Consider the following 26,754-nt stretch of genomic DNA (forward strand, 5'->3'; position numbering starts at 1 on the left):
CAATAGCAGAACCCTTTTTGGTGCTACGTAGAACCACATACAACATATTTTCCATCATTCTGAGGAATTATTTTACCATGCAAAGAACCATTTAAGCATGAAAATGGGTCGTGTAGTGTTTATGGTTCTATCTAGAACCATCTTTTTTAAGAACCGTGATGTTCTTTTTTAAGAGTGTAGGCTTTAATTTACAAATAAATTGCAGCTCTTGGGATTTCAACTGTCTTAAACTGTGATTTCAGTCTAAAAATTGTAATCTTTCAGCCCTAGGGTGCGCTAGAGGGTGCTTTTCTTTTTTCATACAAAACAATAGAAGTCATATCACCCCCTACACTTACTGTAGTGTGTTACAACCTGTCAGCTGCGTCCTGTAACTCCAGCAAACACATATAAGCGTTATACTTATTATTGTTACATTACATTAGTACATACTTCATTATACTTATGAGGACCTCCACAGACTGTAGTAATGACTGAGACTAAACCCACACCTAAACCTAACCTTAACCTCAGCAACCAAAAGCCAAAGCAAAAAGGTCACTCGTACAAATTCTCCTGTACTATCGCTGTGAGGACATTCGGTCCTTACTAGGCTAGCAAGACGAGCACACTCCCTCCTTTCTTCCTCTCGGTCTCAGTTTGCGCTCCACTGGGAGGGGCAACGTAAACACAATGGCTGCAAGCTCAGTCTTCAGTTTCAGTGCTGAAACAGGACAAATCGCGACATTCACACCAGCCACGCCACACGTTCTCCACTCCCCTCGCCCCAAATACAGTAGGTCGGTCAAGACAGGTTTGCTGTCTGAGGTTTAACAAGTAATGTAAGCAGTTAACAAGCGAGGGAAGGCTGGACACCACTAGGCCTGTGTTATAGGACACACGGACAGTAAGAGTGGTGGGAAAGAGAACAGGGGGATTTTGCTGATAGGGAGGAGTAATCGCTTGTTGGAGCAGCTTGATAAATAGTATTAAATAATATGTACAGTTCTTTACTCCCCTTTATTGTGAAAACAATGGATCATTACTTAGCATTAACGAACACCACTAACTTCTTCCCTGCCTCTGCTGGAGTTTCCCCACAGAATGACCTACCATCTGAGGATTCCCAGCATTTTCCACACATCTATAAGAGGGACTCCACTGATTTTTAACAAAGTCTGCATAATGAAATGGTTAGGAAGGAAACAGAGTCATTCAGAGTGGTTTGGGGTGAGGTGCTCTGCTCTAGTGAAACTTACTGAGTCAGAACTGTTCACAGTGGTGGTGATAGGAACCAGACGTCTGAAGAGTTTAATGCCTCACAGAAAGACGTTACATGTCTGAGAAAATGTTTTACACGTTTATTCTGGTAACACTAAGAACAGAGAAATCTTTTTTTATTCATTGTTTTTGGTTCTAGATAACACCTGCCAGAGTAGTTAGCCTAATTTCTGCCTTTTTAACCAGAAATGTGGCATTAATCGAAGGTCTAACTGCATTAATGCATCCAAGGAGCTCATTTGTGGAGGTTTATGTCTTGTTGAAATCTTTTGAATGGCTGGTTGAGCTGTAGTTGAATATCTTCAAAGGCCAGACAATATTGTTCTTTGGTGACTTACACTGTTCGTTTGAACAGACCATCATGTACGAGAAAAGCCTGCGATTTATATACTCACACTGTATGAAAACGTTCGGTCCGATTGACGTCAGTCTCTACAGACAGCTCTGTCTACGGAAAAGTATTAATAAGCTGTTTTATTCAAAGCAACTTGCCACACATCCGAGTACTGAGCAAATAAGCAAGTAAGTCTGATCAGTAAAACAGCAAAGTTGGCATATACAGCTAGCTAGCTGGCAACAGGCACTGCCCTGTTAACTTTTTCTCCTCTGTTTTGTTAGCCTGTGTGTCTCCACCCATATTCAGAAGGTGGTTGTGACTGTGTTTGGCTAAAATCTCACAGTGAATTCCCAGCAGGAATATAATGCCAAGGTGGAATGTTTAAAGTGCCACAAAGTCAGTAATAAAGGAGCAGACCCTCCTTCACTGCCAGCCTGGGTCACGTGCTCATTAGCATGGCAGCGTACACTTGGCTTACATCACAGTATCATGTGGTATTGGATGTTGGTATTAGTACATCAATACTAGTATCAGTATCAATGCATCCCTAACTGGTATTATTCTTATTAGCGGTACTACTGATGACACTTAAGATTAGATTAACTGACACTTATCAGTCCCACAACAGGGAAATTTCACCTCTGCATTTAACCCATCCATGCAGTGAAACACCACATACACACCAGTGAACATACACACCAGGGGGCAGTGAACACACTTGCCCAAGGTGGAGGGCAGCCGTATCCACAGCGCCCGGGTAGCAGTTGGGGGTTAGGTGTCTTGCTCAAGGCTCAGGGGATGGAACCGGCGACCTTCCGGGTACAGGGCGAGTTCCCTAACTAACAACTAACAACTCATCTGTGCAAAACTCAATACCAAACTGTTCATATGTGTAATAATAATAATTGTGTGCAAAAACTCGGAGGTACAATAATTGGAACTGCTTTATACTAGATGATTCATATTTATTATTACAGTCACCGCCACTTTACTATATTCATAAGTACTTAAATCTCGTGTACTTACTGCAATTTTTCTCTTTATCTTTGTTTTAAATTATTAAAGTGTTTATTCTTTTACATAAATGGTTGCAACTGTAACAAATGCAATTTCCCTCTGGGATCAATAAAGGATTCTGATTCTGATTCTAACCTCCATCCCACGACGGCCCCCACTGATACTGAGGTTAGTTTTGGTTAGTTAACCACAAGTCGGATAGTTAAACATTTACAGTTTGATCATACGGATCCGGAAAACTGATCAAACCTGTCAGTGAAGTTTGTACTTTACATTTATCAGATTTGGTCGTTCGCCACTTTGATGAATAAGGGTCAATGAGTGAACTACAGAGTGAGCTAGTGAGCAAATCAGGGAAACAAGACACACTAATCTTCAAACCACTGATCAGGTATATGAGGTGAGCTCCTGCTCTGTTGGAATGAAAACCTGCAGCCACCCCAGCCGATTGTGGGTAAGACTGGAGACCCCTGGTATACACCGCTGCATCTGCCTGCCTGTGCGTAGTTCGGTGTAATCTGATATTCTTCTTTGACCCTGTTTACTGTAGTTGTGGCTGTGGATTCTGGTTTGGCATCAGAACACCAACACCCAACCAAACCTGCACTGAGACGCACTTCAGAGATTTCTCTGTTGTCTAAGTGGCTGTTTAGATGCTGGCTGAGGTGCTTTGTAAGGCTGTTTAAATGCTGGACTGCTATATTAACACTATAGGCTTTAATCTGATAATTATACTACAGGTACGTAGCTGAGACCAGTTTTGGCTGTTTCTGTGATGCTGCCGTGCAGCAATACAAAATTTTTAAACTGTGAGTTTTGCATTCTTCACTAAACCGTGAGAAACTGCCAGCAGTGCAGATTAGTTACTTAACAGGTTAGTTAAGCTACGACATGTGCAGTGAGGTCAGAAGCATCATGCAAAATAGCTGCACATTTGTATTCATGCTTAATGGACACACATAATGAAGTGGCAGCTACTCAGGTGGAAATCTTTTTTCCTAAATCGTTAAAAAAGAAGGAACAAATGCAACATTTTGCTTGTGCTCTGATCCACTCAGACCAGCACAACACACACCAACACACCACCACCACGTCAGTGTCACTGCAGTGCTGAGAATGATCCACCTCCCAAATAGTACCTGCTCTGTGAGGGTCCATGGGGGTCCCGACCCCTGAAGAACAGGGTAACAGAGTATCAGAGAAACAGATGGACTACAGTCTGTAACTGTAGAACTACAAAGTGACCCTACTTAGTAAGTGGAGCTGATAAGATGGACAATAAGGTGTAGAAACAAGGTCATAATACAAGCCCTTGGTCGCCCTCTTCTAAGACCCGCCCCCTGTTAAACAGTGCCAGGCAAAAAGATTCCAGAAGCAAAAACATATCAGCCAAATCAGCAAACAGATGAAAATGAAACGGGCGAAATGAAAAATGAGTAGAAATCTGTTTGAAAAGTTAAGCTTTGACTTAGTTCAAGTTAAAAGTTTTATTTGTTACATGCGTAGTCATACACGGTACAACCAACTGTGAAATGCTTGGATAACTGCTCATTCACATGTAGCAGTAAGGTAATAGGGATATATGACATGGAGTGAAATATAGGGAAGAGAAACAGCAGCAAAATAAAAGAATAATATTGTACAGAACAAAATGTCCATATATATATATATATATATTGTCCATAATGTCCATAAATATTTTAACTCTCATTATTTGCATTTGCAATATGTTTTTTACATTTGAATTCTTAATATTTTGCTTGTGGATTTCATCACTTCATTTGAAACTTTTGGCACAAAATCAACTCCATAAATGTCCATCTTATTAAAAAAGACGGAAAACGTCTGAGCTTTGAGACGCAGGCATGCCATACAGTCGCACGCTAAAGTCTGAAGACCCCTTTGTGAAACAGAGAAACTGGGAACACACTCAAATACGGCACCGTCCACGTCTTCGCTATTGTTGCAGGCTTATCATCACTCAGATTATGTAACAACGCTTTTTGTGCTATTGTTCCAACGGTCACTTCCAAACCAGTGTAAATAGACTCTTCCGCTGTGTGAGCTACAATTGTTCTAAAGTCCAGTTTCTCAAAATCCTGAAAGTACGGTTAGCTGTTTATCTGTGATGGCATCTGCCGTGTCTACTGAAACATCCAACACCTTCTTATAGTCGCATTAAATGACCTTCTCCATCATATCGGACATAGACCGCAGCACGTTCTGCATACCGTAGGTAAGTCTAAATATAGGTATTTGGGACATGGCCACTCTATAGGGAGGGGGTCCACTTCCTGCACTTCCTGTCATACACTTACACTCCACTGGCTGTTACACAACAAACAGCCAATCCTGAGACACAGAGGAGATTCTGTAACAGCACTAAGAGCAACTTTGAGTGGCTGGTTTAATGCCACTGGCCATTATATCAGAAACCCCTACAACCTAGTTTTCCAAAGAAGTTGGCACGCTCTTCAAAATGGACATGCAATGATGTTCAAAGTCACTTAAACCCTATATTTAATCGAAAATAGTTTCCAGCCTTTGCGAGAGAGACGGTTACAACTAGCCCCTCAGTGTGTTACCATTACTGTGGGGTAAACTGTAACATCTCCACGTGTCCACTTTCATTTGTAGCTGTTAAACGTGCTCAAAAATGCTTAAAATTACTCATCAAAAACAAAAATGCTAGGTTGTGCCCTGTTCTCCCTTAATGCTGACATGGTCTCATGGCCTACTATGCAGCCCATATGCGAACACACAGTGTCTGAGAGAGGCAGAGTGTGGAAACGTGTGGGAGTGATTTTGTCCGCTGTGTTAAAGTCCCTGTTAAAGAAGATAATGGGTTCTGGCAGCCGTGTTCAGGGACTGAACTGCTAACCCTGGGCTAACCTCCCTCTCTCCTGGTGGGCTCTTCCTGCTAAAGCTATTATTCTGTCTTAGGTCAGAGACTGACTTACGGCAGCTTTTCATGGCCGAGATCAGGGACAGTTCTCTTTCATAAGCAAGACAAGGAGCCTCAGCTGACCTGTTTGTGAGTGTTTGTTGATGCATGTCTCAAGAAGAACAAGATCGCTCACTGTTCCGGAGAAAGAGGAAGAAATCGATGATTTTAAATGATGTGAAACCTTGTTTATTCTTCTGACTCACATGACGTGCCATCGTATCTTCACAAACTGCTGCTGACAAAATGGAACAGCTCAACACGCTTGGAGGAGAATGCTGATCGGTAATGCAGTTACATCAGCTAACAGACACCCGTGTTGGAGTGAGGGGGAGAAAGCGAGGACCATCCTCTTAACCCAGAGAGAGAAGACAGTTAAGCTCTCTTGGACTTGTGGCCGCAGACGGCTGTGGCGTTGCCAGGGATCAAACTCACAACCTCCTGATGACAGGACCACTTGAGAGGCTGTTTTAGCCAGTGTTTGACATTGAAAACAAACAAATAATCGTGTAAGACAGTACACCGCGCTGAAAGGGAGGCCGATTATACTCCGGGCCAAGAATGGTAGCGGTGTCACACTCTCAACAGCAGGGCCAACCCTTAGATGGCAGCCTGATTATGGCTTTATATTTTTGCCCTGATGAACATCAACTAGGTCAGAGTTGTCACCACTGACACGGTGTAATACATACTGATGTATTTGACGTACAGATGAACTATATCAATGCGAGTTCTCCCTGCCTACTACATCCAACCCAGCCCACATCCATCCCGGCCCTCTCGTTACGCCAGAGGCCACGCACCTATCTCCAATACGTCATCACTCCCATGAAATGTACGAAACTTTCAAACTGGAGCAGAAGTTTACCGAAGCGAACTCGCTGAACGGAAGAAGTATATCGCCTGTTATATTGGTAAGTAAAAACATTTCATCTGTATCTCAGTATAATTACAAAGCTTTTTGTGATATTGTTGTCGATATAGTATTTAACTTGACTGATATCTGTTGGTTTTATCGACTTCTTATTGGAAATGACCATTTTACAATGTGTACTGGCAAGTTTGGGCTGCCAATTACTTAAAGATGCTACAGTAGAATCACTTCCTAATTCATCTGTGTATAGTATGATAAACTCTGAATAGATATCTCTTGGTTTATGGATTATTAATTAGAAATGACCATTTTATAATGTGTTCAGATGTCCTTAGTAAAACATACCTGACAATTGTGGGGATTTTGCCTGCCAATTACTTAAAGATTCTACCGTATACTCTACAATTCAAAATAGTAGTCTACCAATCGTTGATAATGATATCTAAACTAAAATGTAGATATCTAAACTAAAATGAAAAGCAATGTCCAGCCTTACAATGAAAAGCAAACATGGAAAACCTATAAATGGTGTTGCACTGCATGAGGCATGCTTGACAGGCTCGTGAGGTGACGTACGGTAGGCCAGATTAGATGTCCAACTGCGCCTTCCTACAGGTGGCAGTGGGACATGCTCGAAATACTGGAGTGTTTCTGTTTACAAACGCAATCCCAAAAAAGTTTGGACAGTATGTGCAATAAGTAATAAATAAAAACAGAAAGCAGTGTTTAGTCAATTCTGTTAATCTGTATTAAATTGAAGACATACATACAGTACATTTATTTTTTTTAATTTAATGCCTGCAACACATTCCAAAAAAAATGTATGAAAGGAGCATATTTACCACCATGTTACACCACCTTTCCCTTTGACTGCACCTAGTAAACTACTGGGGACTGAAGACAAAAAAAAAAACGATACTGTTCTGAAAGTGTCATTTTTTGCTATTCTTCTTTTATACAAGTCTTCAGTTGTGCTGCCATCTAGGGATGTCGTATTTTCAGCTTTAAAAAAACACATTTTCAGTGGGAACTAGTTCTGGATTGTAAGCAAGTCAGTCTAACATCTGCACTCTCTGATGATACAGCCATGCTAACATTGCTAACATTTGCAAAATGTTTCTTGGTGATGCCCTGTTTTAATAAGCATGGACGTCCCTGAAGACAACGGCATCTAGAAAGCAGCATTTGTTGCTCCAAAATGTGGTCAGTGTTGGTGTGTTCACAGATGCAGATTACCCAATAATAGACCACAATACACGTTTCCACTGTGCACCAGTCCATTTCAGATGAGCTTGAGCCCAGAGAAGGCGGCAGTGTTTCTGGATGTTGTTGATCTGACTTCCACTGTGCACAGAACAGTCTTCATTGTCATTTGTGGATGCAGCGATGGGCAGTGTTTATTGATTATATTTTTTAAAAGTATTGTGATGGATGGATGCATGGATGGATGGATTGTGAGATCCATCCCAGAATCATGCTTTTTAATGCCATCTGAGAGGCAGGAGATCAGGGGCATTCACTTGCGGTATTTGGCCTTTTCCTTTATGCAAAGAGATTTCTCCAAATTCCCTGAATGTTTTGATGATATTGTGCCCCGTACAGAATGCAATATTGAATCGTTGACTAATGAACCTTATTTTTAAACTGATGGATTTTATGCTGATGGATTTTTCAAAAATGGGTGAGCCTTGACCCATACTTGCTCATAAAGCCTTTATGCTCCTTTTATACCGAAGCATAATTGCATCCCCTTTTTAAGATGCTATTTGAACATTTCACAATATTCCTAGTGTTATATTGTCCCTGTCTTAACTTTTTAGATACGTGCAGCAGGCACGAGTTTCAGAATGAGCAAAAATAAAGAAATAAATAAAATTTTAAACTAAGAAAATTAAGTTGATAAAACATTACAAATCTTGACTTTGCACTGTTTATGTTCAAGTACTGATCAAAGCAGATTTATAAATCACTACGTTTCATTTTATTTGCCTTTAACCCACTGTCTTAACATTTTTAATCTGTATATAAAATCTAAAAAAAGGCACCCTTCACTTTCTCTCCTTCTCTCAGCTTAACATATAATGACGCCCAAAATGTTTAGAAGTCCCTAGAAGTCCTGGACTATCCAAGATAATCCAATCAACCAACTTAGTCCCTACAGCCTGTTGAGGCTCAGAGCTTTTGGTAGAATCGCACAGTGAGCAGATTTTTCCAAATCACCATCTGCTAGCAAATCAGCTTGGCCTGGCTTGGTCACCTCGCTGTGACTTTCCCAGTGCTCACTTATGGCGTTTGTGTACCTAAAACAGTCAAAATTTATTTTCACACAGCCTGTCTTCGTCTCGTAAACAGGCTGTTTTTCTTACTGTGCGTTTAGGAGACATATATAAATCAGTTCTGTTGTGATTGGCTGGCCTGTATTGTGCCTCTTAACAAAAGCAGCCCATGACTGTGACATCATAACCATGATGAATTCAGAACGGTTTTTGCATCTTAGTTTCCATACACGGACTGTTTAGAGTGCAGAGTCAACAGTCAACACCCTTTACATCAAACTCTTATTTAGTATGGAAAGTATGAAAAAGTGGCTTTCCATTATATGAGCACTCAAAAAAAGACTGTAAACAATCATGCAGGTTGACATGTGTTTAGCAAGGAGAGTAACTCAACGAAAAATATAGAAAATTACTGAATGTGATAAAAAAACAAAACAAAAAAAAAAAAAAAACAAATTGCCCCTGAATTTTGAAATAAAAGAAGTTCGATGTAGTTTCATAACACACCATTCACACCCCAGCCACACACACACACACACACACACACACACACACACACACACACACACACACATATATATATATATATTGCTGTCGGAAGAAAACCTCGCATCTCCATTTTCATCGTTTTTCAGTTTTTGACATAATTTGAATAAACCTGTTGTCCTTTACATTGTGTGTAAATTTCATGATGAAAGAACCAGAAGAAACGGCCCAAAAATGACTTGGGAAAAAGTCTGGTTCCATTGATTTAAATTAAAAGTAAAGTACATTTTTTCTTTCCGCTATAAAGTTACCTTTTTGGAGGTTTTGTCTTGTCTTTTTCTGACAAGAGATTGATATTATATATATATATATATATATATATATATATATATATATATATATATATATATGTGTGTGTGTGTGTGTGTGTGTGTGTGTGAATACACGACCCATCTGTTTAATTTTTTAGGGATACTAATTGAAAAAGGAATTACTATTTTTGTTGCATAGACAAGCACAGATGTTACAGGAGGACTTACTAGGGCCTGACTGATCTGCTGATCTGAACATTTTGGGACTGATACTGACACTGTTAACTAATAATGATGTTTAATTCTACACTCCAGTCGTTTAAGTTAAACTGTGGTTTATTGTTATGAATGTCAGTTCTCAATTATCACACTTATCACAACTCAGACAACAGAAACTTACAGACCTGCTATACTGCAGCCCTGAGGGCAGGGCTACTAGCATGGTTTACACTTTTTATTTCTGTTTATAAACTCTTATTTTTCATTAATCTTCCATAAAATGATAACGATTTACACCATGTTATTGGCAGCTAATGATGGCCAACCAATATATGAGTCAGGCCATATAACACAAGACAAATGTAGGTTAAATTATCTATTGAATAGTCAGTTCCTCTCCTCTGGGCTACACCAGCCTCCTGATACTACTGTTGGTGGTCATACCTTGTTGCCGTTCATGATGAAGGCCAGTTTGTCCATCTCCTTGGCTGCGATGGCCATTCTGAGTTTGTTGGAGCAGCCTCTGCTGAAGGGCGGGGTGATGGAGTCCCGTGGGGAGGAGGAGTGCGAGACGTGAGGTGAGGAGGAGCAGGAGGTTCTGGGGGATGAGGCGAGAGAGGAGGAACGTGGGGAGAGGCAGCCCATCTCCACAGCCAGCTCCTCAGTGCAGGGCAGTCTGTGGAAGTGCAGGAACTCATCTGTTTCTCTGTCCACCACCAGCAGCCTGGTCCGGTGCTCCACTGCCATGATCTTCTCAACCACCTGAGAGAGAAATCCATGCAAAAATGAAATTAATACAATTTTAATTTAATCTGAATGTAGTCAGACAAGGTGGGTTGCAGGTTCAAATCCCAGGACTCATTGGGTATTCCTGGTGGTGCCCTTGTGCAAGGTATCCAACCCCAGCACTGCCCCAGCTTCTGCTGCTCCCAGACTGGGAATAGTTATGGAAACAAAATGACAAACTGCCTTGTGGGATCGATAAACTATAACATAATACAAATTGATGGGAAAAAAGGCCATCAGCCAGTTTGGCTGTAAAGAAATCAGAATCATCCATAATCGTTAATAGCCATCCCTGCTATTTTGTATGATCTGCTGCTGCTCCTGAGGAACTATGTTTTGCTCCTCATTCAAAATATGTCTGTGGGACGACAATAAACCTGACTTATCTTATCCTGGGGGCTGTATGCCTGGGAACACATCAATGTTGAAAACAGTTTTTAATAAATTATGGCTGGACACTGAAGGACGACCGACTGCTGAGCCCTCCTGCTACCCACTTCAGACCAGCTGCCCATGCCCCAGCTGCCACCACCTGCCTTGGACGAGCTGCCCACCCTACACTGATGTTCTCATAGACTCCTAGTTATTCCTAATACCAATATTACTGCTATTAATATTAGTAATATAATCACTTGTAGGTGACCAAAAACTTCAAAAAGCCTCGTGAGTGTGAGGACAAGCACTTCTGCGGTGACTGGAATTGTATAGGATTGATTTTAAAACCAATATTGCTGAATTGAGGCTCAAGAAGGTGGAATTGTTAAAATAACTTTTGCTTTATTTTAATATTTAAATAAATTGTAACCCTAACATGTTTTTCAAGCGTACCTGTAAATGCTAGGGACCCAAAATAGATCCTTAAACACAATAAACAGAAAGCTGTTTAGATCTTTTTTTTTGCTGAACCGACGAAACAGCTGATAAAAGTCCTGCTTCGGGAAAAGCGCCAAGGCCCACACATCTTATCTCCTTGTTGGGATGTCCACACTCATCAGGCCTCAAGCCTTTCAAGTACTTAAACCACCTTTGGGCCAAGGAGTTTCAATCTGGAGTCTGGAAAAAAACACTGTCAAATTTTAGGCCTGCTCTTCATAGCAAGGAAGAACCTGAAGCTGAACCTGTTGAATCTAAATATCCCCAAAACATTAGTACAGAACTGTTTTATGCAACAGAACCATAACAGGTGCTGTTTAAATTAAAAAGCAACAGTAAGAAAATCCTCAATGTTGTCCTAAAGGTTTGGAACTGAGTACTACTACACTATTCAAATAATAGGAACTAAAACTGGAAGGGTGTGGAACCTGCTTTGACTCCTCCGGAGAAGAATCACAAGGGATTATCTAAACGGCACAGCGCCGTGTCAAGAAAATCCCCAACACCCTTTAAAGGGCAGCTGATGGTTAATGCCAATCCATGCCCCATGCGCCAAACGGCCGGAGGGCGCAGGAAAAGCAGGCAAACAGGTTTCCCAGACAAACAGCAGCAGCACAGCATGACCTAATCTATCTAAACAGACACTGTGTAGCATCTTGAAGTCTGAATTTTCATTATTACCTTGCTATAAGCTGTACATACAGCTAAAAGGAGTACAATCTATAAAATAATAACAAATATACGGAAATACTAAAATAAATGAAATCATTGGAAGCGAAAAATGGAAACTAACAAAATTATTAAGCATCATTTGCTTTGCAAAAGCCTATTACGTCCACTTTAGTTGTATTTCTGCACATTTTGGGTGTGGGGGGCTCGCCATTATTAAAGATTCCGATGGTCTGATGTCCCCCAGGGTCCCTGGATGGTCAGTAATCTAGCCCTGACTTACAGGGGGAACCCACTGCTGACACAGACTTTCAACTGTGCACGGTCAGCTTGTGTTATCTTCATAGAAAAGCTTTGACGCTCTGGAGCAGCTGCACATGAGCCTAAGTTCTAGCCTAAGCCCCCAGTACTGGACTGGGGAGCAGTGGGACTGCACTCTCTGGAGAGATGGAGCTCCATCCAATACCTTTAGGATGATCTGGAATGATCTTACCATCTTACATCAGTATGTGACCTCACTAATGCTCTCGTGGCTGAATGCAATCAAATCCTCACAGCAATGTTCCAACGTCTAGTGTAAAGCCGTAGAAGCTTGTTATTGCAGCAAAGGAAGATAAACTATATAAATGCCATTGTTTCCTGAAGAAACGCTAATGGTTCTATAGTAGAAACATGAGTTCTATACAGTAGCATTTCATGCTTAAATGGTTGTCTGCATGGTGAAATGGTTCATCTAATTGCTGGAGAACGTGTTATATTTGGTTCCTGCACCAAAAAGGACTCTTGTTTTGTTAAAAACTTGACGTCGTAACAACAGAAGAACCCTTTTTGCTGCTATATAGAACCATTTTCAAATATATAAAACTATTTACAGCACCTTCTCCATCAATCTGAAGAACCTTTTCACTATGCATAGAACCATTTAAGCATGAAATGTTCCTATACAGCACTCATGGTTCTAAACAGAACCATGCCTACACACATACAACGCGTTCTTTATCAATCTGAAGAACAATTTCACTATGCATAGAACCATTTAAGCATGAAATGGTTCTATACAGCGCTCATGGTTCTAGATAGAACCATTCTCATTACTAAAGAACCCTTGAAGAACCATCTTGTTAAGCATGTAGGTCACAAAGCTCACCTGGTGGTGCGAGTCCTTCTCTACATTTAGTCCATTGACCTCCACCACCCGGTCACCAGAGCGGAGTCCAGCCAGGTCAGCGGGTGAACCGGGCTCGATCTTGCGGATGAACTGAGCGCCGCAGTGCCGCTCGCCGTGCAGGTGGAAGCCGTAGCCGCAGTCGCCTTTGGTCAAATAACAAAGCCGCGGCTGAAGGCCTCTCTCCAGCATCTCCCGCTCCACACTGTAGGCCATGTCCGCCACGAGGGGTTAAAAAAACAGCAGCTGGACGATCCTAAAAAGTGACAGGACGTGCTGAAAAATCGAGAACGTGTGAGCATGCTAGGCTAACGGCCGTTCGATCCCCACATGTCCAGTCTGAAGACGGAAATAAAATCAAACGAAGAAAATAAAAGTTATAAAATCGATGCTGCATGTGTTCTTGCCCACAAAACGTTTGGCTTACATTGCAAGCTTGGTTGAAAAAAGTGTTTGTTTGTTTTTTCTGTTGGATTTTGCACAAAAAAAAAAAAAGAATGATTATTTTTAAATAGCTATAAAATCTGCGCTAAAACCTACTTCTGTTCTTTTACAAACGGCAAAAGGTTATTTCTTAATTGTAAAAAAACTGCAAAAAGTGTGAGAAAAAAACTAAAACGAACAAAACAAAAGCGCTGAAACGCGTTTTTAGCGGGAAAATCGAACGTTACGTAGCTCCAAAGTTCCCGTGGAAGGAAAGGCGCCAAAATCATTTAAAAACAAAACCGTTACGCGTGCTTACAGTCTAACCGTCATCCGTGGAAAACAAGCAAATTAGAAGCCAACGGCCATCGTGCTAAAAACACAGGAGCCCTGCGATTTACATACCTGAGAAACTGATATTACCGCGACAGAGAAGGAAAAACACGAGGGAAGAGAAGAAAGAAATCTCTCCAGAGCTGTAATCCGAGCGAAAACGAAGTAAGTCGGCAGCAAGCTAGGCTAAGAGTGCAGCTAACGCCTTTTGGAGGAAAAAGTGACCAAGCAAGAGGAGAACCTGAGGCTGAGAGAGACATTAGAGGCGTGAAGGGAGGGCACATGAAACTTAGCCTGAGAGAGGGAGAGAGAGAGGGAGAGAGAGAAGGAGAGAGAGGATTGGTTGGAGATCTATCCCAGGATAAGACACTCAAACACATCCAACAGGAACTCTTCCTCTTCCCGCTGTGTGACTTGGGGCCACATGTATGTATATTTTTTATATATATAGCGTTACTTTTGTCCCAAAAAGCAAAGGAAACAGGGAAGATGGTGTGTTTTTATTTCAGTATCAGCAGTAGTCACTCCATTTTGAACTGGCAATGGGCTTATATTAATACGTAGGCCCCTATCCATTAGTGGTGGGCAGTATGGCAATATTTTATCGTTATATGTCACAATATGATTGTCCCAGCACATCTTCTCTGCTTAAAGAGCCCCGATGACTGCGTATGTCATTACAGAGGGAGCATAACTAGTCCCCGGATCGGATTTAGAGCTGCACAGTTTGTGAAACACTGAATACACTTCACTGTAGCTGTAGGATCGTTGTTGTATTTTTTATATGTGGCACTTCAGGTCCTTCATCAGATCTCAGAAAAACTAAATATGGTGAGGGATCTCATGTTTTGTGAGACTGTCTTGAAACATCACATTATAATATTCCTGCCCCGTAATGTCAGTTTGGATTTACGTTGATCGCTTTTTCAAACTATTATCATTGTATAACAACCAATGACATACAATTAAAATCTTCATTTACATCCCTCTATTTCTTCTTGCCAATCCCACATGCACTTCGCTTCACTGACGGATTGGGTTGTGCACATCACTTGGGTCGTAGATGAGGGTTAAAACCACTTGTTGGTTTAGTTAGACATGAAAAACAGTCAGAAACTGTTCTGGGATCAGCAGAGGAACAGCCTTTCACTTGACCTCACCTTTCTGGGGTTTGTGTGGGGCAGATCACACTGCTCCTGGTGTGGTACTGCCCTCTAGGGGAATCGGGACACTCTTACCTCGGACCTGTGAGTGTTATGTACTGTACGTATATACGAGTGTGTTTGGTGAGGTTTGTACAGCCTGCAGCCCAGTAAACAACGAGAGAACACAAACTATCTAATTCTCTTTAATGAATTACATACCAAATGAAGAAAACTGTACAACTATCAAACTTATTATACATCATTCACCTCAAACTCGTAGGTTATGGACCAGGTGCAACATTCTGACCACCTCCTTGTTTCTACGCTCATTGTCCATTTTATCAGCCCCACTTACTGTATAGCTGCACTTTGTAGTTCTACAGTTACAGACTGTAGTCCATCTGTTTCTCTGGTACTCTGTTACCCCCTTTTACCCTGTTCTTCAGTGGTCAGGACCCCCATGGACCCTCACAGAGCAGGTACTATTTGGTAATACTGACATGCTGCTGGTGTGTTGGTGTGTGTTGCGCTGGCCTGAGTGGATCAGACACAGCAGTGCTGCTGGAGTTTTTAAACACCTCAGTGTCACTGCTGGACTAAGAATAGTCCACCAACCAAAAATATCCAGCCAACAGCATCCTGTGACCACTGATGAAGGACTAGAGGATGACCAACACAAACTGTGCAGCAGCAGATGAGCTGTCGTCTCTGACTTTACATCTACAAGGTGGACCGACAATGTAGGAGTATCTAATAGAGTGGACAGTGAGTGGACACAGTGTTTAAAAACTCCAGCAGCACTGCTGTGTCTGATCCACTCGCACCAGCACAACACACACTAACACACCACCACCACGTCAGTGTTACTACAGTGCTGAGAATGATCCACCACCCAAATAGTACCTGCTCTGTGAGGGTCCCTGGGGGTCCTGACCACTGAAGAACAGGGTAAAAGGGGGTAACAGAGTATCAGAGAAACAGATGGACAACAGTCTGTAACTGTAGAACTACAAAGTGCAGCTATACAGTAAGAGGAGCTGATAAAGTGGACAGTGAGTGCAGAAATAAGGAGGTGGTCAGAATGTTGTGCCTGATCGCTGTATCTCACAGTTTACTCTGACAATACACCAGTACATGAACATATCGCTGCTGTCAGAATAAAACCTTTTATCTTGTATCTTAAAACAACTTGAAAAACATCTGGTTCCAGTGACTTACATTAAAAGTAATGTATGTTTTTTCCTTCTCCTGTAAAGTCACCATTCTGGAAATACAAGGTTTTGCTCCGACAGCAGCGATGTACAGTTCTTATAAAAAGGAGGCAAAGTACAGTTTGCAAAAAGTTGAAAAATATGTATTACATATCTTGAACGTTGTGGTGTCTAACGTTTGCTACTTTAGTGTAGCGCACCATAAAATATACCATATTATACAGTGTACTGTACTATACAGTGTATTAAACAGACAATAGAAAGGAACAAAACTTCCATATGAAGCCAAAAAGGCAGGCTAGCCTTCTGCTACACTGGAGTTTTATTAATCTTTACAGCTCACAGTTAGTCACACTGTGTCCTGAACCACATCAACAAGCCTTTGTGACTTAATAAAGACTTGGATGTGATTTTCTGCAGTTTATGGAAAAGATCTGGGTGACTACGCATTTCTTGTCTTTGGAAGCAATTTGAGTGTCATAGCCCCCCTTTAAAACCAATGACCAAAGTCACCAGTAAAGAAACAAGCTTGTCTTAACTGATCAGCTTCATGTGAGGTTCAGGGGGAGTGAAGTGAATTTGATTTTATAGACAAACTTGTCTATGTGGGACTGGATCCCAAGTTAGCTCATATAGCTCAATGCTTAATGGTTCTAGTTCTACGTCTTGGACGAGAGGATGAAGGTCTGTCTTTCTGTTCTTCTTTAATCCTTGCTGTAGGGGGCGCTCTCGTCGTTCCCTTTCCTCTTCTTGGCCGATCAGATTCAGGCCCAGGCTTTGCTTCATTTTCTTGTTCTTTAGTGTCAGAAGCCAAAGGAACGGCTGTCAGTTCTTCTTTAGGTGCTTTTGCCTCCAAAGGTCCCTCATTTTTGCTTTTGGCCTTTCTCCTTTGGGAACAAGCTGGTGAAAGAGGAACATTGGTAGGTTCTTCCTTGATCTGTGTGGTCACGCTTTCCTGTTTGATCTTAGGGTTCTTCACTGGGGTAGCTGGCTCTCCAGGGGAGAGCGGAGAACCAGGTTTAGGCCTTTTATTGGGTGAGGTGAGATGAGCGGAAGGACAGGTGTGCTGGTTTAGACAGGTAGAGCACAAAGGCCCAACAGGTAAACACACCTGCTGTCCAAAGCCCACCAGCAGCAAGTTTATCTCCTGCCACAGATCTCTACAGTGGGAGAGAGAGCGAGAGACAGAGAATGTTGAAAAGTGATAAGTACTTTATATGACATGGTGACAGTTATTGGCTTAGAGTAGCACTCAAAGGGGATTTTTCAGTTGTTGAGACAAAATCGTTCAGAGTGGTTTTGTGTTAACAAAGCGTGTCCTTCACAAAACAGGATTTCTTAGTTTTGCCAGATAACAAGTCTAAAGTCAAGCCTGTCCAACAGCTAAAGAGCTGAGGGACATTCCTTTTGGACAATCTTCAACATGGGGCTTAAGTTATCTGGCTGGGGTTGGTCAGTAAATAATCTGATAACAACCCCATTTCCAAAAAAGTTGGGACGCTATGCAGAATGTAAATAAAAATAGGATGCAATGATATGCAAATCATGTAAAACACATTTAAAAGGAAAATACCACCAAGACAACATATCAAATGTTGAAATTGAGATTTTTTTTTGAAAAATATATGCCTATTTTGAATTTAATTCCAACAACACATTCCAAACAAGTTGGGATGTGGCCATGTTTACCACTGTGTTTCATCACCTCTTCTTTTACCAACACTCTGTAAGTATTTGGGAACTGAGGAGACACCCCTGTAGTTCTGAAAGTGAAATGTTTTTCCATGCTTGCTCGAAATAGCTTTTCAGCTGCTCAACAGTTCAGGGGCTCATTTGTCATGTTGTTCATTTTATAATGTGCCAAATGTTAGCAGTGATGACAGGTCTGGACTGCAGGCAGGTCAGTTTAGCACTCAGACTCTTTTAATATGGAGCAATGCTGTTTTAATATATGCGAATGTGGTTTGACATTGTCTTGCTTAAATAATCAAGGCCTTCCCTGAAAAAGACGTCATCTGGATGGCAGCATCTGTTGCCAAAACGTGTATATATCATTCAGCATTAATGGTGTCTTCACAGACGTGCATGTCACCCATGCAATATGCACTAATGCATCCCTAAACCATCATGAATACTGGCTTTAGAACTGTACACTGATAACAAGCTGAGTGGTCTTTAGCCCAGAGGACACAGTGTCCATGATTTCCAAAAAGAATTTCAAACGTTGATTCAACAGACCTCAGGACACTTTTCCACTTCCCCTCAGTCCACTTTAAATGAGCTCAGGCCCAGAGAAGGCGGCAGTGTTTCTGTGTCCTGTTTATATTTGATTTCTTCTTTGAGTTTTAGAGTTTTGATTTGGAATTGTGGATGCAGTGATGAACTGTTTTCACAGGCAGTGGATTTCAGAAGTGTTTCTGAGCCCATGCAGTGATTTCCACTACAGAATCATGTCTGTTTTTAATGCACTGCTGCCTGAGGGCCAACAAATACTGATTTTTGGCCTCGTCCCTTACATGCAGAGATTTCTCCAGATTCTCTGAATCCTTTAATGATATTATGTACCGTAGATGCTGAAAAACAACAGTTCTTTGCTATTTTACATTGAGAAACATTATTCTTGAATTGTTGCACTATTTGCTTGTTCAGTCTTTCACAGAGTGGTGAACCCCTCCTCATCTTTACTTCTGAAAGACTCAGCCTCTCTGAAATGCTTTTTTATGTGGTCTATGTCCCAACTTTTTTGGAATGTGTTATTGTAATGTGTTATTTTTCAAAGAACAATAAAATTTCTCTGTTTAAACATTTGATATGTTGTCTTTTTAATATTTTCAATGAAATATAGGGTTTAAAGAATCTGTACATCATTGCATTTTGTTTTTATTTACATGTTGCCCAGCGTGCCAACTTTTTTGGAAATGGAGCTCAAAATAAAACCTTTTACCTCGGAAATGGTGACATTATAGGAGACGAAACTTGGAAGATACTTGTACAAATAGTTTTGAACCATTGGAAATACAAAGTTTTGCTTGACATCAATAATTTTACCCCCCCCCGAATCTTTGTGTTGTCACTCTGCTGTTACCTTGGTAGCCAGTCTTCTAGTGCCTGTCTGGTCTCCTCTGGGTTCTTGGTCTTGGTGCGAGTCCATCCCAGTCTGTTACAGATACGATGGACATGTGTGTCCACTCCTAAACACACCCACACACAGGAGACTGTTACAGTGAAGTTAACAACAGCAATTCTTTGAAAAATGCACCTCATAACTCATTAAGTGTAAACCTCAATTACATTACAACAATTCAATTACATTTCTTGTACAAAAGCAATCCACTCATCATGAAATATCTAATTTTATCATGATTTTATTTGATTAGTTTAAAGTACACCAAGACACAAATGTTGCTACACTGTATACAAGCTTACAAAATTCCTGCCTGAGAAATATTACATGTATAGACTGAAGATAATGTCACTTGACAGGAGCACATAACTCATGACTTTCTTCTCACCGATGCCGGAGACTTGGTTCCAGGCAATGGCCATGGCGAGATGGGCCATCTTGGGGCCGACACCAGGCAGATGCACCAAACCCTCAACAGTGTTGGGAATATCTCCACCAAACTCCTGACGGATCATCACTGTTGCCTGCTTTATGTACTTAACCTTCGTCTGTGCGTGTGAGGAAGAACAGAGGTGAAGCTGCTGAAGATCTACCACCATACAAAGTTTACTTTCAGCCACCAATTAGCATTATGCTGCATGTAGAGTTGACACTGTCTTAATGAAATCAGCAAGGCCTTCCCTGAAAAAGACGTTGTCTGGATGGCAGCATATGTTGCCAAAACATGTATATGTTGTATATTATATATACTGTATGTTCAGCATTAATGGTGCCTTCACAGATGCGGACATCACCCATGCCATGTGCACTAGTCAACCATGTAATTAAACGTGTACAGTTGTTCAGTAATCCAAAACAGACTTAGGAGCACTTTTGTTGTTCAGCCTTAAGATTAAAACCACCTCCTTGTTTCTATGCTCATTGTCCATTTTATCAGCTTCACTGACCATATAGGTGCACTTTGTAGCTCTACAGTTACAGACTGTAGTCCATCTGTTTCTCTGATACTTTGTTACCCCCTTTCACCCTGTTCTTCAGTGCTCAGGACCACCATGGACCCTCAATGAGCATGTACTATTTGGGCGGGTGATCATTCTCAGCACTGCAGTGACACTGACATGGGGGCGTGGTAGTGTCAGTTGCAATGGTATGAGGAGGTGGTTTTAATGTTTTGACAAATCGGTGTGTAAGAGTGTTTGACTACCCATTACCCTCCAAAACCCGACAGGGTAGATCAATTTTCCCAGTGTGTCATCGTCCGTTTTGAGGATGGTGGCCACGGTGAGGCCGTGTGTGCGCAGGCGCTGCATTGCTGCAGCGGTCACCTGGTCCTTTGTCTGACTGGACAACATCAGAGAAACCAACACCTGATAGCGCATCACCTGGCAGACAGAAAGAGAGATTTTTAGTTGGCTAAACTCTTTTCCCAACTCATCTAAAACTGTATAACCAAACTGGTGAGTCATCTTCTATAATGTTTGTACGGATGTGAAAGGTTCTTGTTAACTCATGAATTTCTAGTGCATAACCTGGGCAAGTTCATGGGTTTATGAGGACCATCTGAACACACCAGAAGTCAAGTCAGGGGGTCTAGGCTATCTGAGTAGTTCACAGTCACCTCAGGAGGAGCCTGTGGGTCAAAGCATTTGTTTGCGCCCATTTGGTCCACAGGAGCATCCCGCCCACTCCTCATCTCCCTAATGAAGGACAGCTGCGTCCTCCAATCAGGTGGCTCCCAGGGTTCCTTCTTCATTCTGGGACCGTCTTCCTCATACTCCACTTTAATATGGCCCCTCCTTGGTGTCTGTGGTGATTTTAAAGGTACGGGTCCGTCCCTCAGGCCTTCCTTAATTTCTGATATAAAAAAAACATGACACGTACAAATAAGCACCTAATATAGATTTCATTGGTGGGTAGTGACATTTTGGTGTTATATTTCACTTACATTCTCGATGGCTAAGCCCTTAACCCCAAGCTCACAAAAAAGGTATCATTTAATCAAAAATTTTATAATAATATAGTCTCTACCTTGGTAGTTCAACTCCACATTAAAACAGCTTTATATAGGGCCGATACCTAGGAAATTGTATTTCTCTCACGTTTACATAAATGTTAAATAAAAAATAAAACAATGAAAGAGTTTAAAGTAACATATTAACAATTTTTTAACTTTAACCTTATTTACGTGACTGTGAACAGTGCATTTACACCTAATGCAGTTTAGCCCCGCCCACTTATGTTAAAGCTATAAGGAGTGTTTCACCACAGACTGCTTTTTGAATGAGGCGCAATACAGGACAGCCAATCAGAACGGATGTCATTTACATACAGCTGCATCTGGTATGAACGTTGCATTTACAGTATACCCATCTTCAACATGTACTCTACAAAGAAAGTTTACTCCAGCTCCCTTTGCCAAGCTGATTCTTAGCCCACCTGCAGTCTCTCCTAGTGCAGCTTGTTTAGGTGGAGACTCCTCAGTGAGAGAAACTCTGTGCTCCTCGGTTTCCTCCTTTACTCGCACCCCGCTTCTCTCCATACCTTTACTCATTTCGGCCTTCAATCCCCGGATCCCTCCTCCTTTACGTGAAGTTTTGGCCTCAGGATCATCTCTAGAGCAGCATGAGCGGACTGTACTTTTGCTCTTGAAATACGGAGAGCTCATTCTCATAGCCAAGTACTTGACCATGCAAACGAAACGGAGCGAGCAAAACATCAGAAAATGCGAATAAACTTCAGATTACAGTGAGCCATGTTTAAAATAATCACGCTACTAGCCATACGGCACTTTTAGAAAAACGTTTCTGCGGCGTTCATACTGTTGTAGTTTTTGTTGACTGCCTACTCAATGCGTGCGACCGGACAGCGAAGCGTTAGAAGACTACAATTCCCAGAACGACCCGCATGCGCCGTTGTTTTTTAAGGGAAGTACATGTAGGTTTGCTGAACATGACTTCCGACTGGAGCTGGCAGAAGGGGGCTGCGGTTTTGCTGGTGGGAAACATGGGGAGACATCCATAAATGCACAAAATTTCTGTTGGTTATCGCCTCCGGGGGTCTTCCTCTCTCCGATCAACCTTCATGATAAGATAACGGCGCCTTTGTGCCGAAGCACTGCGGTGAGAAATCTGTGTCTGCTGCCTTTCGGCTGTTTGTGTTTGGGGTCTGCAGCTTAGCTTAAAGCGAGGAGATGTTTATTTAGCGTTTCTGCTTGTTTGTTTGTTTGTTTGTTTATTTGGGGTCTATCTGGCCTCGCAGATAAAGGCGGTGTTGGTTGAAAGGGCGAACATTTCTGTTGAGTTGTGTGGCTAAAAGTGACATTAAGGCTCCAGAGGTTTGTTGACAGCTGATACCCAGTTTTCCGGCGGTTTGTTGGCTTCTGTAAGGTGACGTTCCTCCCTCTTTTTGACAGACTGTGGACTGTGACTGTTGTTTATTTGTTGTAAATGTACAGGCGAGGCTGCTTTTCTCCGTTACCTTGGAGACCTGTACCAGAATCAAAGCCTGGAGCATCAGAAGAAGAGCAAGTCACATTTCTGTGGTTGGGCCACGCTTCAGGCTGAAGTTACCCAGCTTTGTGAAACACTTCCCTGAACATACGTGTGTTTCTTTGTCCTTGTCCTGCACACTGTAGGTTTAAACGATCCAGCTAACTAAGAACGCCAGTTGAGTGTTACAGCAGAATGTCTCGGTTAACCGGATAACTTGATCCAGAAGCCTGTCAGACTGTCAGTTGGGTGTTTTCACAGAGCAGGATTTCTCAGTTTAGCTAGATAGTTTAAACTCAAAGTCAGGCCTGTCCAACGAACGAAGAGCTGGGGCGCGTTCCCATTGGACGAACCTTGGGCTTAAGTTATCTGGCTAACCCAGAAATCCTGCTTTGTGATGTTTCAACGTCTCTGCCTCACTGTGAACGTCCTCCTCTGCGTACGTCGACCTCCCGACGACCCTCCTTCAGAGAGAGCAAGCCAGGACGTTTTAATTAGTGCGAGCCCTGACGATGACATTCTGTATAAATTAAAAAGAATGCGGCTTACTAAGTCGTGGCCACGCATTAGGATCACGTTCCCACGCCTTACTAAGTCGTGGCCACGTGTGTGTGTAATTCACAAAAAATAGGCTATCTACCTGAGCCCTTTGAGGTTCCTCCCAGAGTTCTTGGTTGACATGCCATATGCATGATTTATCCAATTACAGCTCTGTAATGTCGTCTGGGTTTCTCAAACGCTAGAGGGTGCTCCAGCAACTCAGAGATGAATGGGTTAAGGTGGAGGATTTGAGTAAAGTCATGATTTATCAATGCATAAAGATTTTTAATGTGAAATTATGCGTTTATTTACTGAAAACGGAACAGCAGGCAGCGTTTTAACATCGCTGTTACATGTTAAAGAAGTTTAAAAACAGCACGTGCGGCTGTTGAGCTGCGCTGGTTAAACGCACACTGTCCAGGAGGCAGATGTGCTGTACAGGTTAGGACGTCCTAACCGCAGCATCAGGTTGTAGACATTGGACAAAATAACTTCAGGTCTGGGGTGAAATGTGGTCGATTTTCAGCAACTGTACAGTCAGGCTGAGCTAAGTGGCTTCAGGCATCACAACACTGGACGGTTCTTTATTACCAAGTTAATTAAGGTTTTAAAGTTTCAGGGCATACGGCATCACTTTTTACGCCATTGTTTGTTCAAAGTTGGGAAGTATCATGAATATAACATTCCTGTGCACATGACTGTGAGTGTGTGTGTGTGTGTGTGTGTGTGTTGCATAATAAAAAAACCAAACGCTGATCATTTTTAAAAGGATGACATACACACACCACTTAATTGTAAATGGTAACTCGTATCTATTCGTTCTCACATAGACAATTTAGTTGTATAACGTGGCTTTGGTTAAACTTTTTTTTTTTCTAAACAAAATTTATGAATTCATTATTTTTTTCAGTTTTGCCTACAAAAAAAAAGAGAAAGTAATTAGATATACGAGCGCTAAATAACCTGCTCATGTAGGCCTTAAGCACCAACTGGGTCTATCAGAAGTGTTGGTTTGTGGACTCTGGTTTAGGAGATTTTCTCTTTCTTTCTGTCTTTCTCAGTAAGTACTCCTCTCTTTCCGCTGGGACGATGAATAAGCAGCCTAGTAAGGAGTCTCTGAAGGAAAGACTGAAGGGAGTGTTTGGTCTCGGGCAGCCTCGTCTGCCCAGTAAACAGACGGAGAGTAAACCATCGGAGTTCATCATCACCTACGACATCCTGAAGGTCAGACCTGCTGCCTCTGATATATACACACACCGATCAGGTATAACACTATGACCACCTCCTTGTTTCTGGTACTTTGTTACCCCCTTTTACCCTGTTCTTCAGTGGTAGAAGTGGTCCTGACCACTGAAGAACAGAGTAACAGGGTATCAGAGAAACAGATGGACTACAGTCTGTAACTGTAGAACTACAAAGTGCAGCTATACAGTAAGTGGAGCTGATAAAGTGGACAATGAGTGCAGAAACAAGGAGGTGGTCATAATTGAATGTATGTAATTATATGCATATGTAGCACAAATACAACCCCCCCCATTTTTTTCTTTTTCTTTCTATCTATCTTTTTCTCCTCTTTCTTTTATTCTGTCTCTCTAGGAACTAGCACCTGAGTGTGGGCTTAGTAACAGGATCAGAGTCATCAACCATGTCTGTGACCTCGCCAAGTCCAAAAAGTTTGAAGAAGTAAGAGAAAAATGTTTGTTGCTCTTTGCCCCCCGGAACCTGATGGGTGCCGGGCCCAAAAACAAGTGTGCTACCCCTTTTTCTATCACTGTGTAAAATGGGCATATGGGACTCATTTTGTAGTTGGCTTTCTTGGTCAGGAAGGTCGTTTGTGACACAAACTCAATAAAAACAGAATTTCAGATTTGTTAGGTCGCTTTGTTTGCATATCATAATCAATGCTGCAGCAGAGAATCACGTAATTAATTGAAAAGAGAACATAAAACAGCAGGCATGGCCTCTTTGAGTCAGGTTTAGGGGTTTACATTTAAAACGTGCGACACAGATGCCATAGAAGAAGCTCTTTTGGTTTCCTGGAGAACCATGTTTGAAAAAACGATTGGTGAATACAAAGAACCTTTTAAAGGGCCCGTCTCCTATAGTCATCTAGTATTTGTCTTTTCCCTGTCCACACACATTTGTGAGGTTTACTGAAATTTTTTTTTCTATCCATATGGTTCTCCAAAGGTTCTTCCTAAAACACACACAGATTATGTAGAGCTTCAGAAAAGGCTCTTCAGTCCCACACATTTCCAAAATGGCTCTCCGTTGAAGGCTTCTTTAAGGAATTGTATTTCATGGCATCATAATAAAGGAACTGACTGTGTGTGTGTGTGTGTGTGTGTGTGTTAGCATGCTGTGGAGGCACTATGGAAGGCGGTGGAGGACATGATGCAGCCAGAACAACCACCTGAAGCTCGACACGCTGTACTGCTGCTGCTCAGAGCTATTATTCAGGGACAGGTAACTTATATTCACATAAATCTAAAGCACAGGCTCTCAGTTTTATCTGTTGCTCAGGCGTGTTTCTGGACTACTTGTTCTACCTGCCAGTTGGGGCACAGCTGTGCATCTGGCATCAAGCTTGTTTGATGCCAAGTAGAATAAGTGGACTAAGTAGAACGTAACGCTTCGGCGTTACTGTCTCATGCATGATGAATGAACACTAAAGAAATGTTATTACATGATTTTTTTTCAGAGGCTGTTTGTTGTCTTGCTGTTGTATATTCTCACTTGCTCCTTCTGCCTGTTCTGTTCCTCTTGTTCCTTGAACGTTCCTCTTGTTCCTTGAACGAGTCGTTTACTGTTACACTGGCTCATTTATGATGCTAATTTTGCAAGCTTGTGTTATCCAAGCCTCTTTTACTAGCTAGCATGAATGAAGCCTTTGCTAACGTAACTGATTCATTTGCTAATTAAATTAATGCCTTTGCTTAAGTTGACGATTGCATTTTTGGTAGATTTTAGGGTTATGAGTGAACAGTCTAAACCAGAGGTCACTGATGGGCAGACTGCAGTCCAAATCCAGACCCAGACGCTGTCCTATGGGGACCTGGACCTATAACCGGCAAACTGTGGAGAACTATTTAATTTCGACCGAGTGGTCCTATTTTCATCCGTGCAACCTTTCTAGCCTTTACGGTACTGGTTTAGTGGCCCAGGAAAATAGCATGCACTGTAAATATCGGTCTCTTGCTGATCCCTTTCCACTGATGACTGGCGTAGAGGGGGTGTGGAGCCAAATAGGCTTTAATTGTGAGTAGGATACAG

At 41.8% G+C, this 26,754-nt stretch overlaps 3 protein-coding genes across 8 annotated transcripts in view; 1 reads left to right on the plus strand and 2 right to left on the minus strand.

The window, feature by feature from the left end:
• Positions 1-14,238, minus strand: part of LOC108443331 (Na(+)/H(+) exchange regulatory cofactor NHE-RF2) — a 31,197-nt gene extending 16,959 nt beyond the window's left edge. For 2 of the 3 annotated variants that reach the window (XM_017723920.2, XM_017723918.2), the window contains exons 1-2: positions 13,200-14,238; positions 10,169-10,486 (exon numbers count right to left, since the gene is read on the minus strand). In XM_017723920.2, coding sequence (XP_017579409.1) covers positions 10,169-10,486; positions 13,200-13,433 — 552 coding nt within the window. In that variant the 5' untranslated portion in view covers positions 13,434-14,238. The remainder of the gene's footprint in view (positions 1-10,168; positions 10,487-13,199) is intronic. The other variant, XM_037543761.1, reaches the window with a different exon arrangement.
• A 1,903-nt stretch (positions 14,239-16,141) lies between these two features.
• On the minus strand, positions 16,142-22,266 carry nthl1 (nth-like DNA glycosylase 1). 2 transcript variants are annotated; one of them, XM_037543197.1, is made up of 6 exons: positions 21,995-22,266; positions 21,072-21,307; positions 20,665-20,835; positions 19,842-20,001; positions 19,415-19,520; positions 16,142-17,489 (listed from the first exon to the last, which is right to left on the minus strand). In XM_037543197.1, exons 1-6 carry the CDS (start codon positions 22,167-22,169, stop codon positions 16,967-16,969), a joined length of 1,371 nt encoding a protein of 456 aa, XP_037399094.1. In that variant the 5' UTR covers positions 22,170-22,266; the 3' UTR covers positions 16,142-16,966. The 2 variants fall into 2 exon arrangements, with proteins under 2 accessions (XP_037399094.1, XP_017579402.2); XM_017723913.2 differs by having other exon boundaries at positions 21,890-22,266.
• A 124-nt stretch (positions 22,267-22,390) lies between these two features.
• Positions 22,391-26,754, plus strand: part of tsc2 (TSC complex subunit 2) — an 82,756-nt gene continuing 78,392 nt past the window's right edge. For all 3 annotated transcript variants that reach the window (XM_037543546.1, XM_037543544.1, XM_037543545.1), the window contains exons 1-4: positions 22,391-22,572; positions 24,543-24,705; positions 25,078-25,164; positions 25,837-25,947. In XM_037543546.1, coding sequence (XP_037399443.1) covers positions 24,571-24,705; positions 25,078-25,164; positions 25,837-25,947 — 333 coding nt within the window. In that variant the 5' untranslated portion in view covers positions 22,391-22,572; positions 24,543-24,570. The remainder of the gene's footprint in view (positions 22,573-24,542; positions 24,706-25,077; positions 25,165-25,836; positions 25,948-26,754) is intronic.

Source organism: Pygocentrus nattereri, chromosome 12, assembly GCF_015220715.1.
Source record: "Pygocentrus nattereri isolate fPygNat1 chromosome 12, fPygNat1.pri, whole genome shotgun sequence".
NCBI lineage: Eukaryota > Metazoa > Chordata > Actinopteri > Characiformes > Serrasalmidae > Pygocentrus > Pygocentrus nattereri.

Coding starts and splice junctions, on each gene's coding strand:
- nthl1 (XM_017723913.2), bottom strand. CDS start 22,169: ATGTTTTGCTCGCTCCGTTTCGTTTGCATGGTCAAGTACTTGGCTATG. Junction 21,308..21,889: donor TGCACTAGGAGAGACTGCAG/GTGGGCTAAGAA, acceptor TTTTTATATCAG/AAATTAAGGAAGGCCTGAGG. Junction 20,836..21,071: donor ACCCACAGGCTCCTCCTGAG/GTGACTGTGAAC, acceptor TCTGTCTGCCAG/GTGATGCGCTATCAGGTGTT.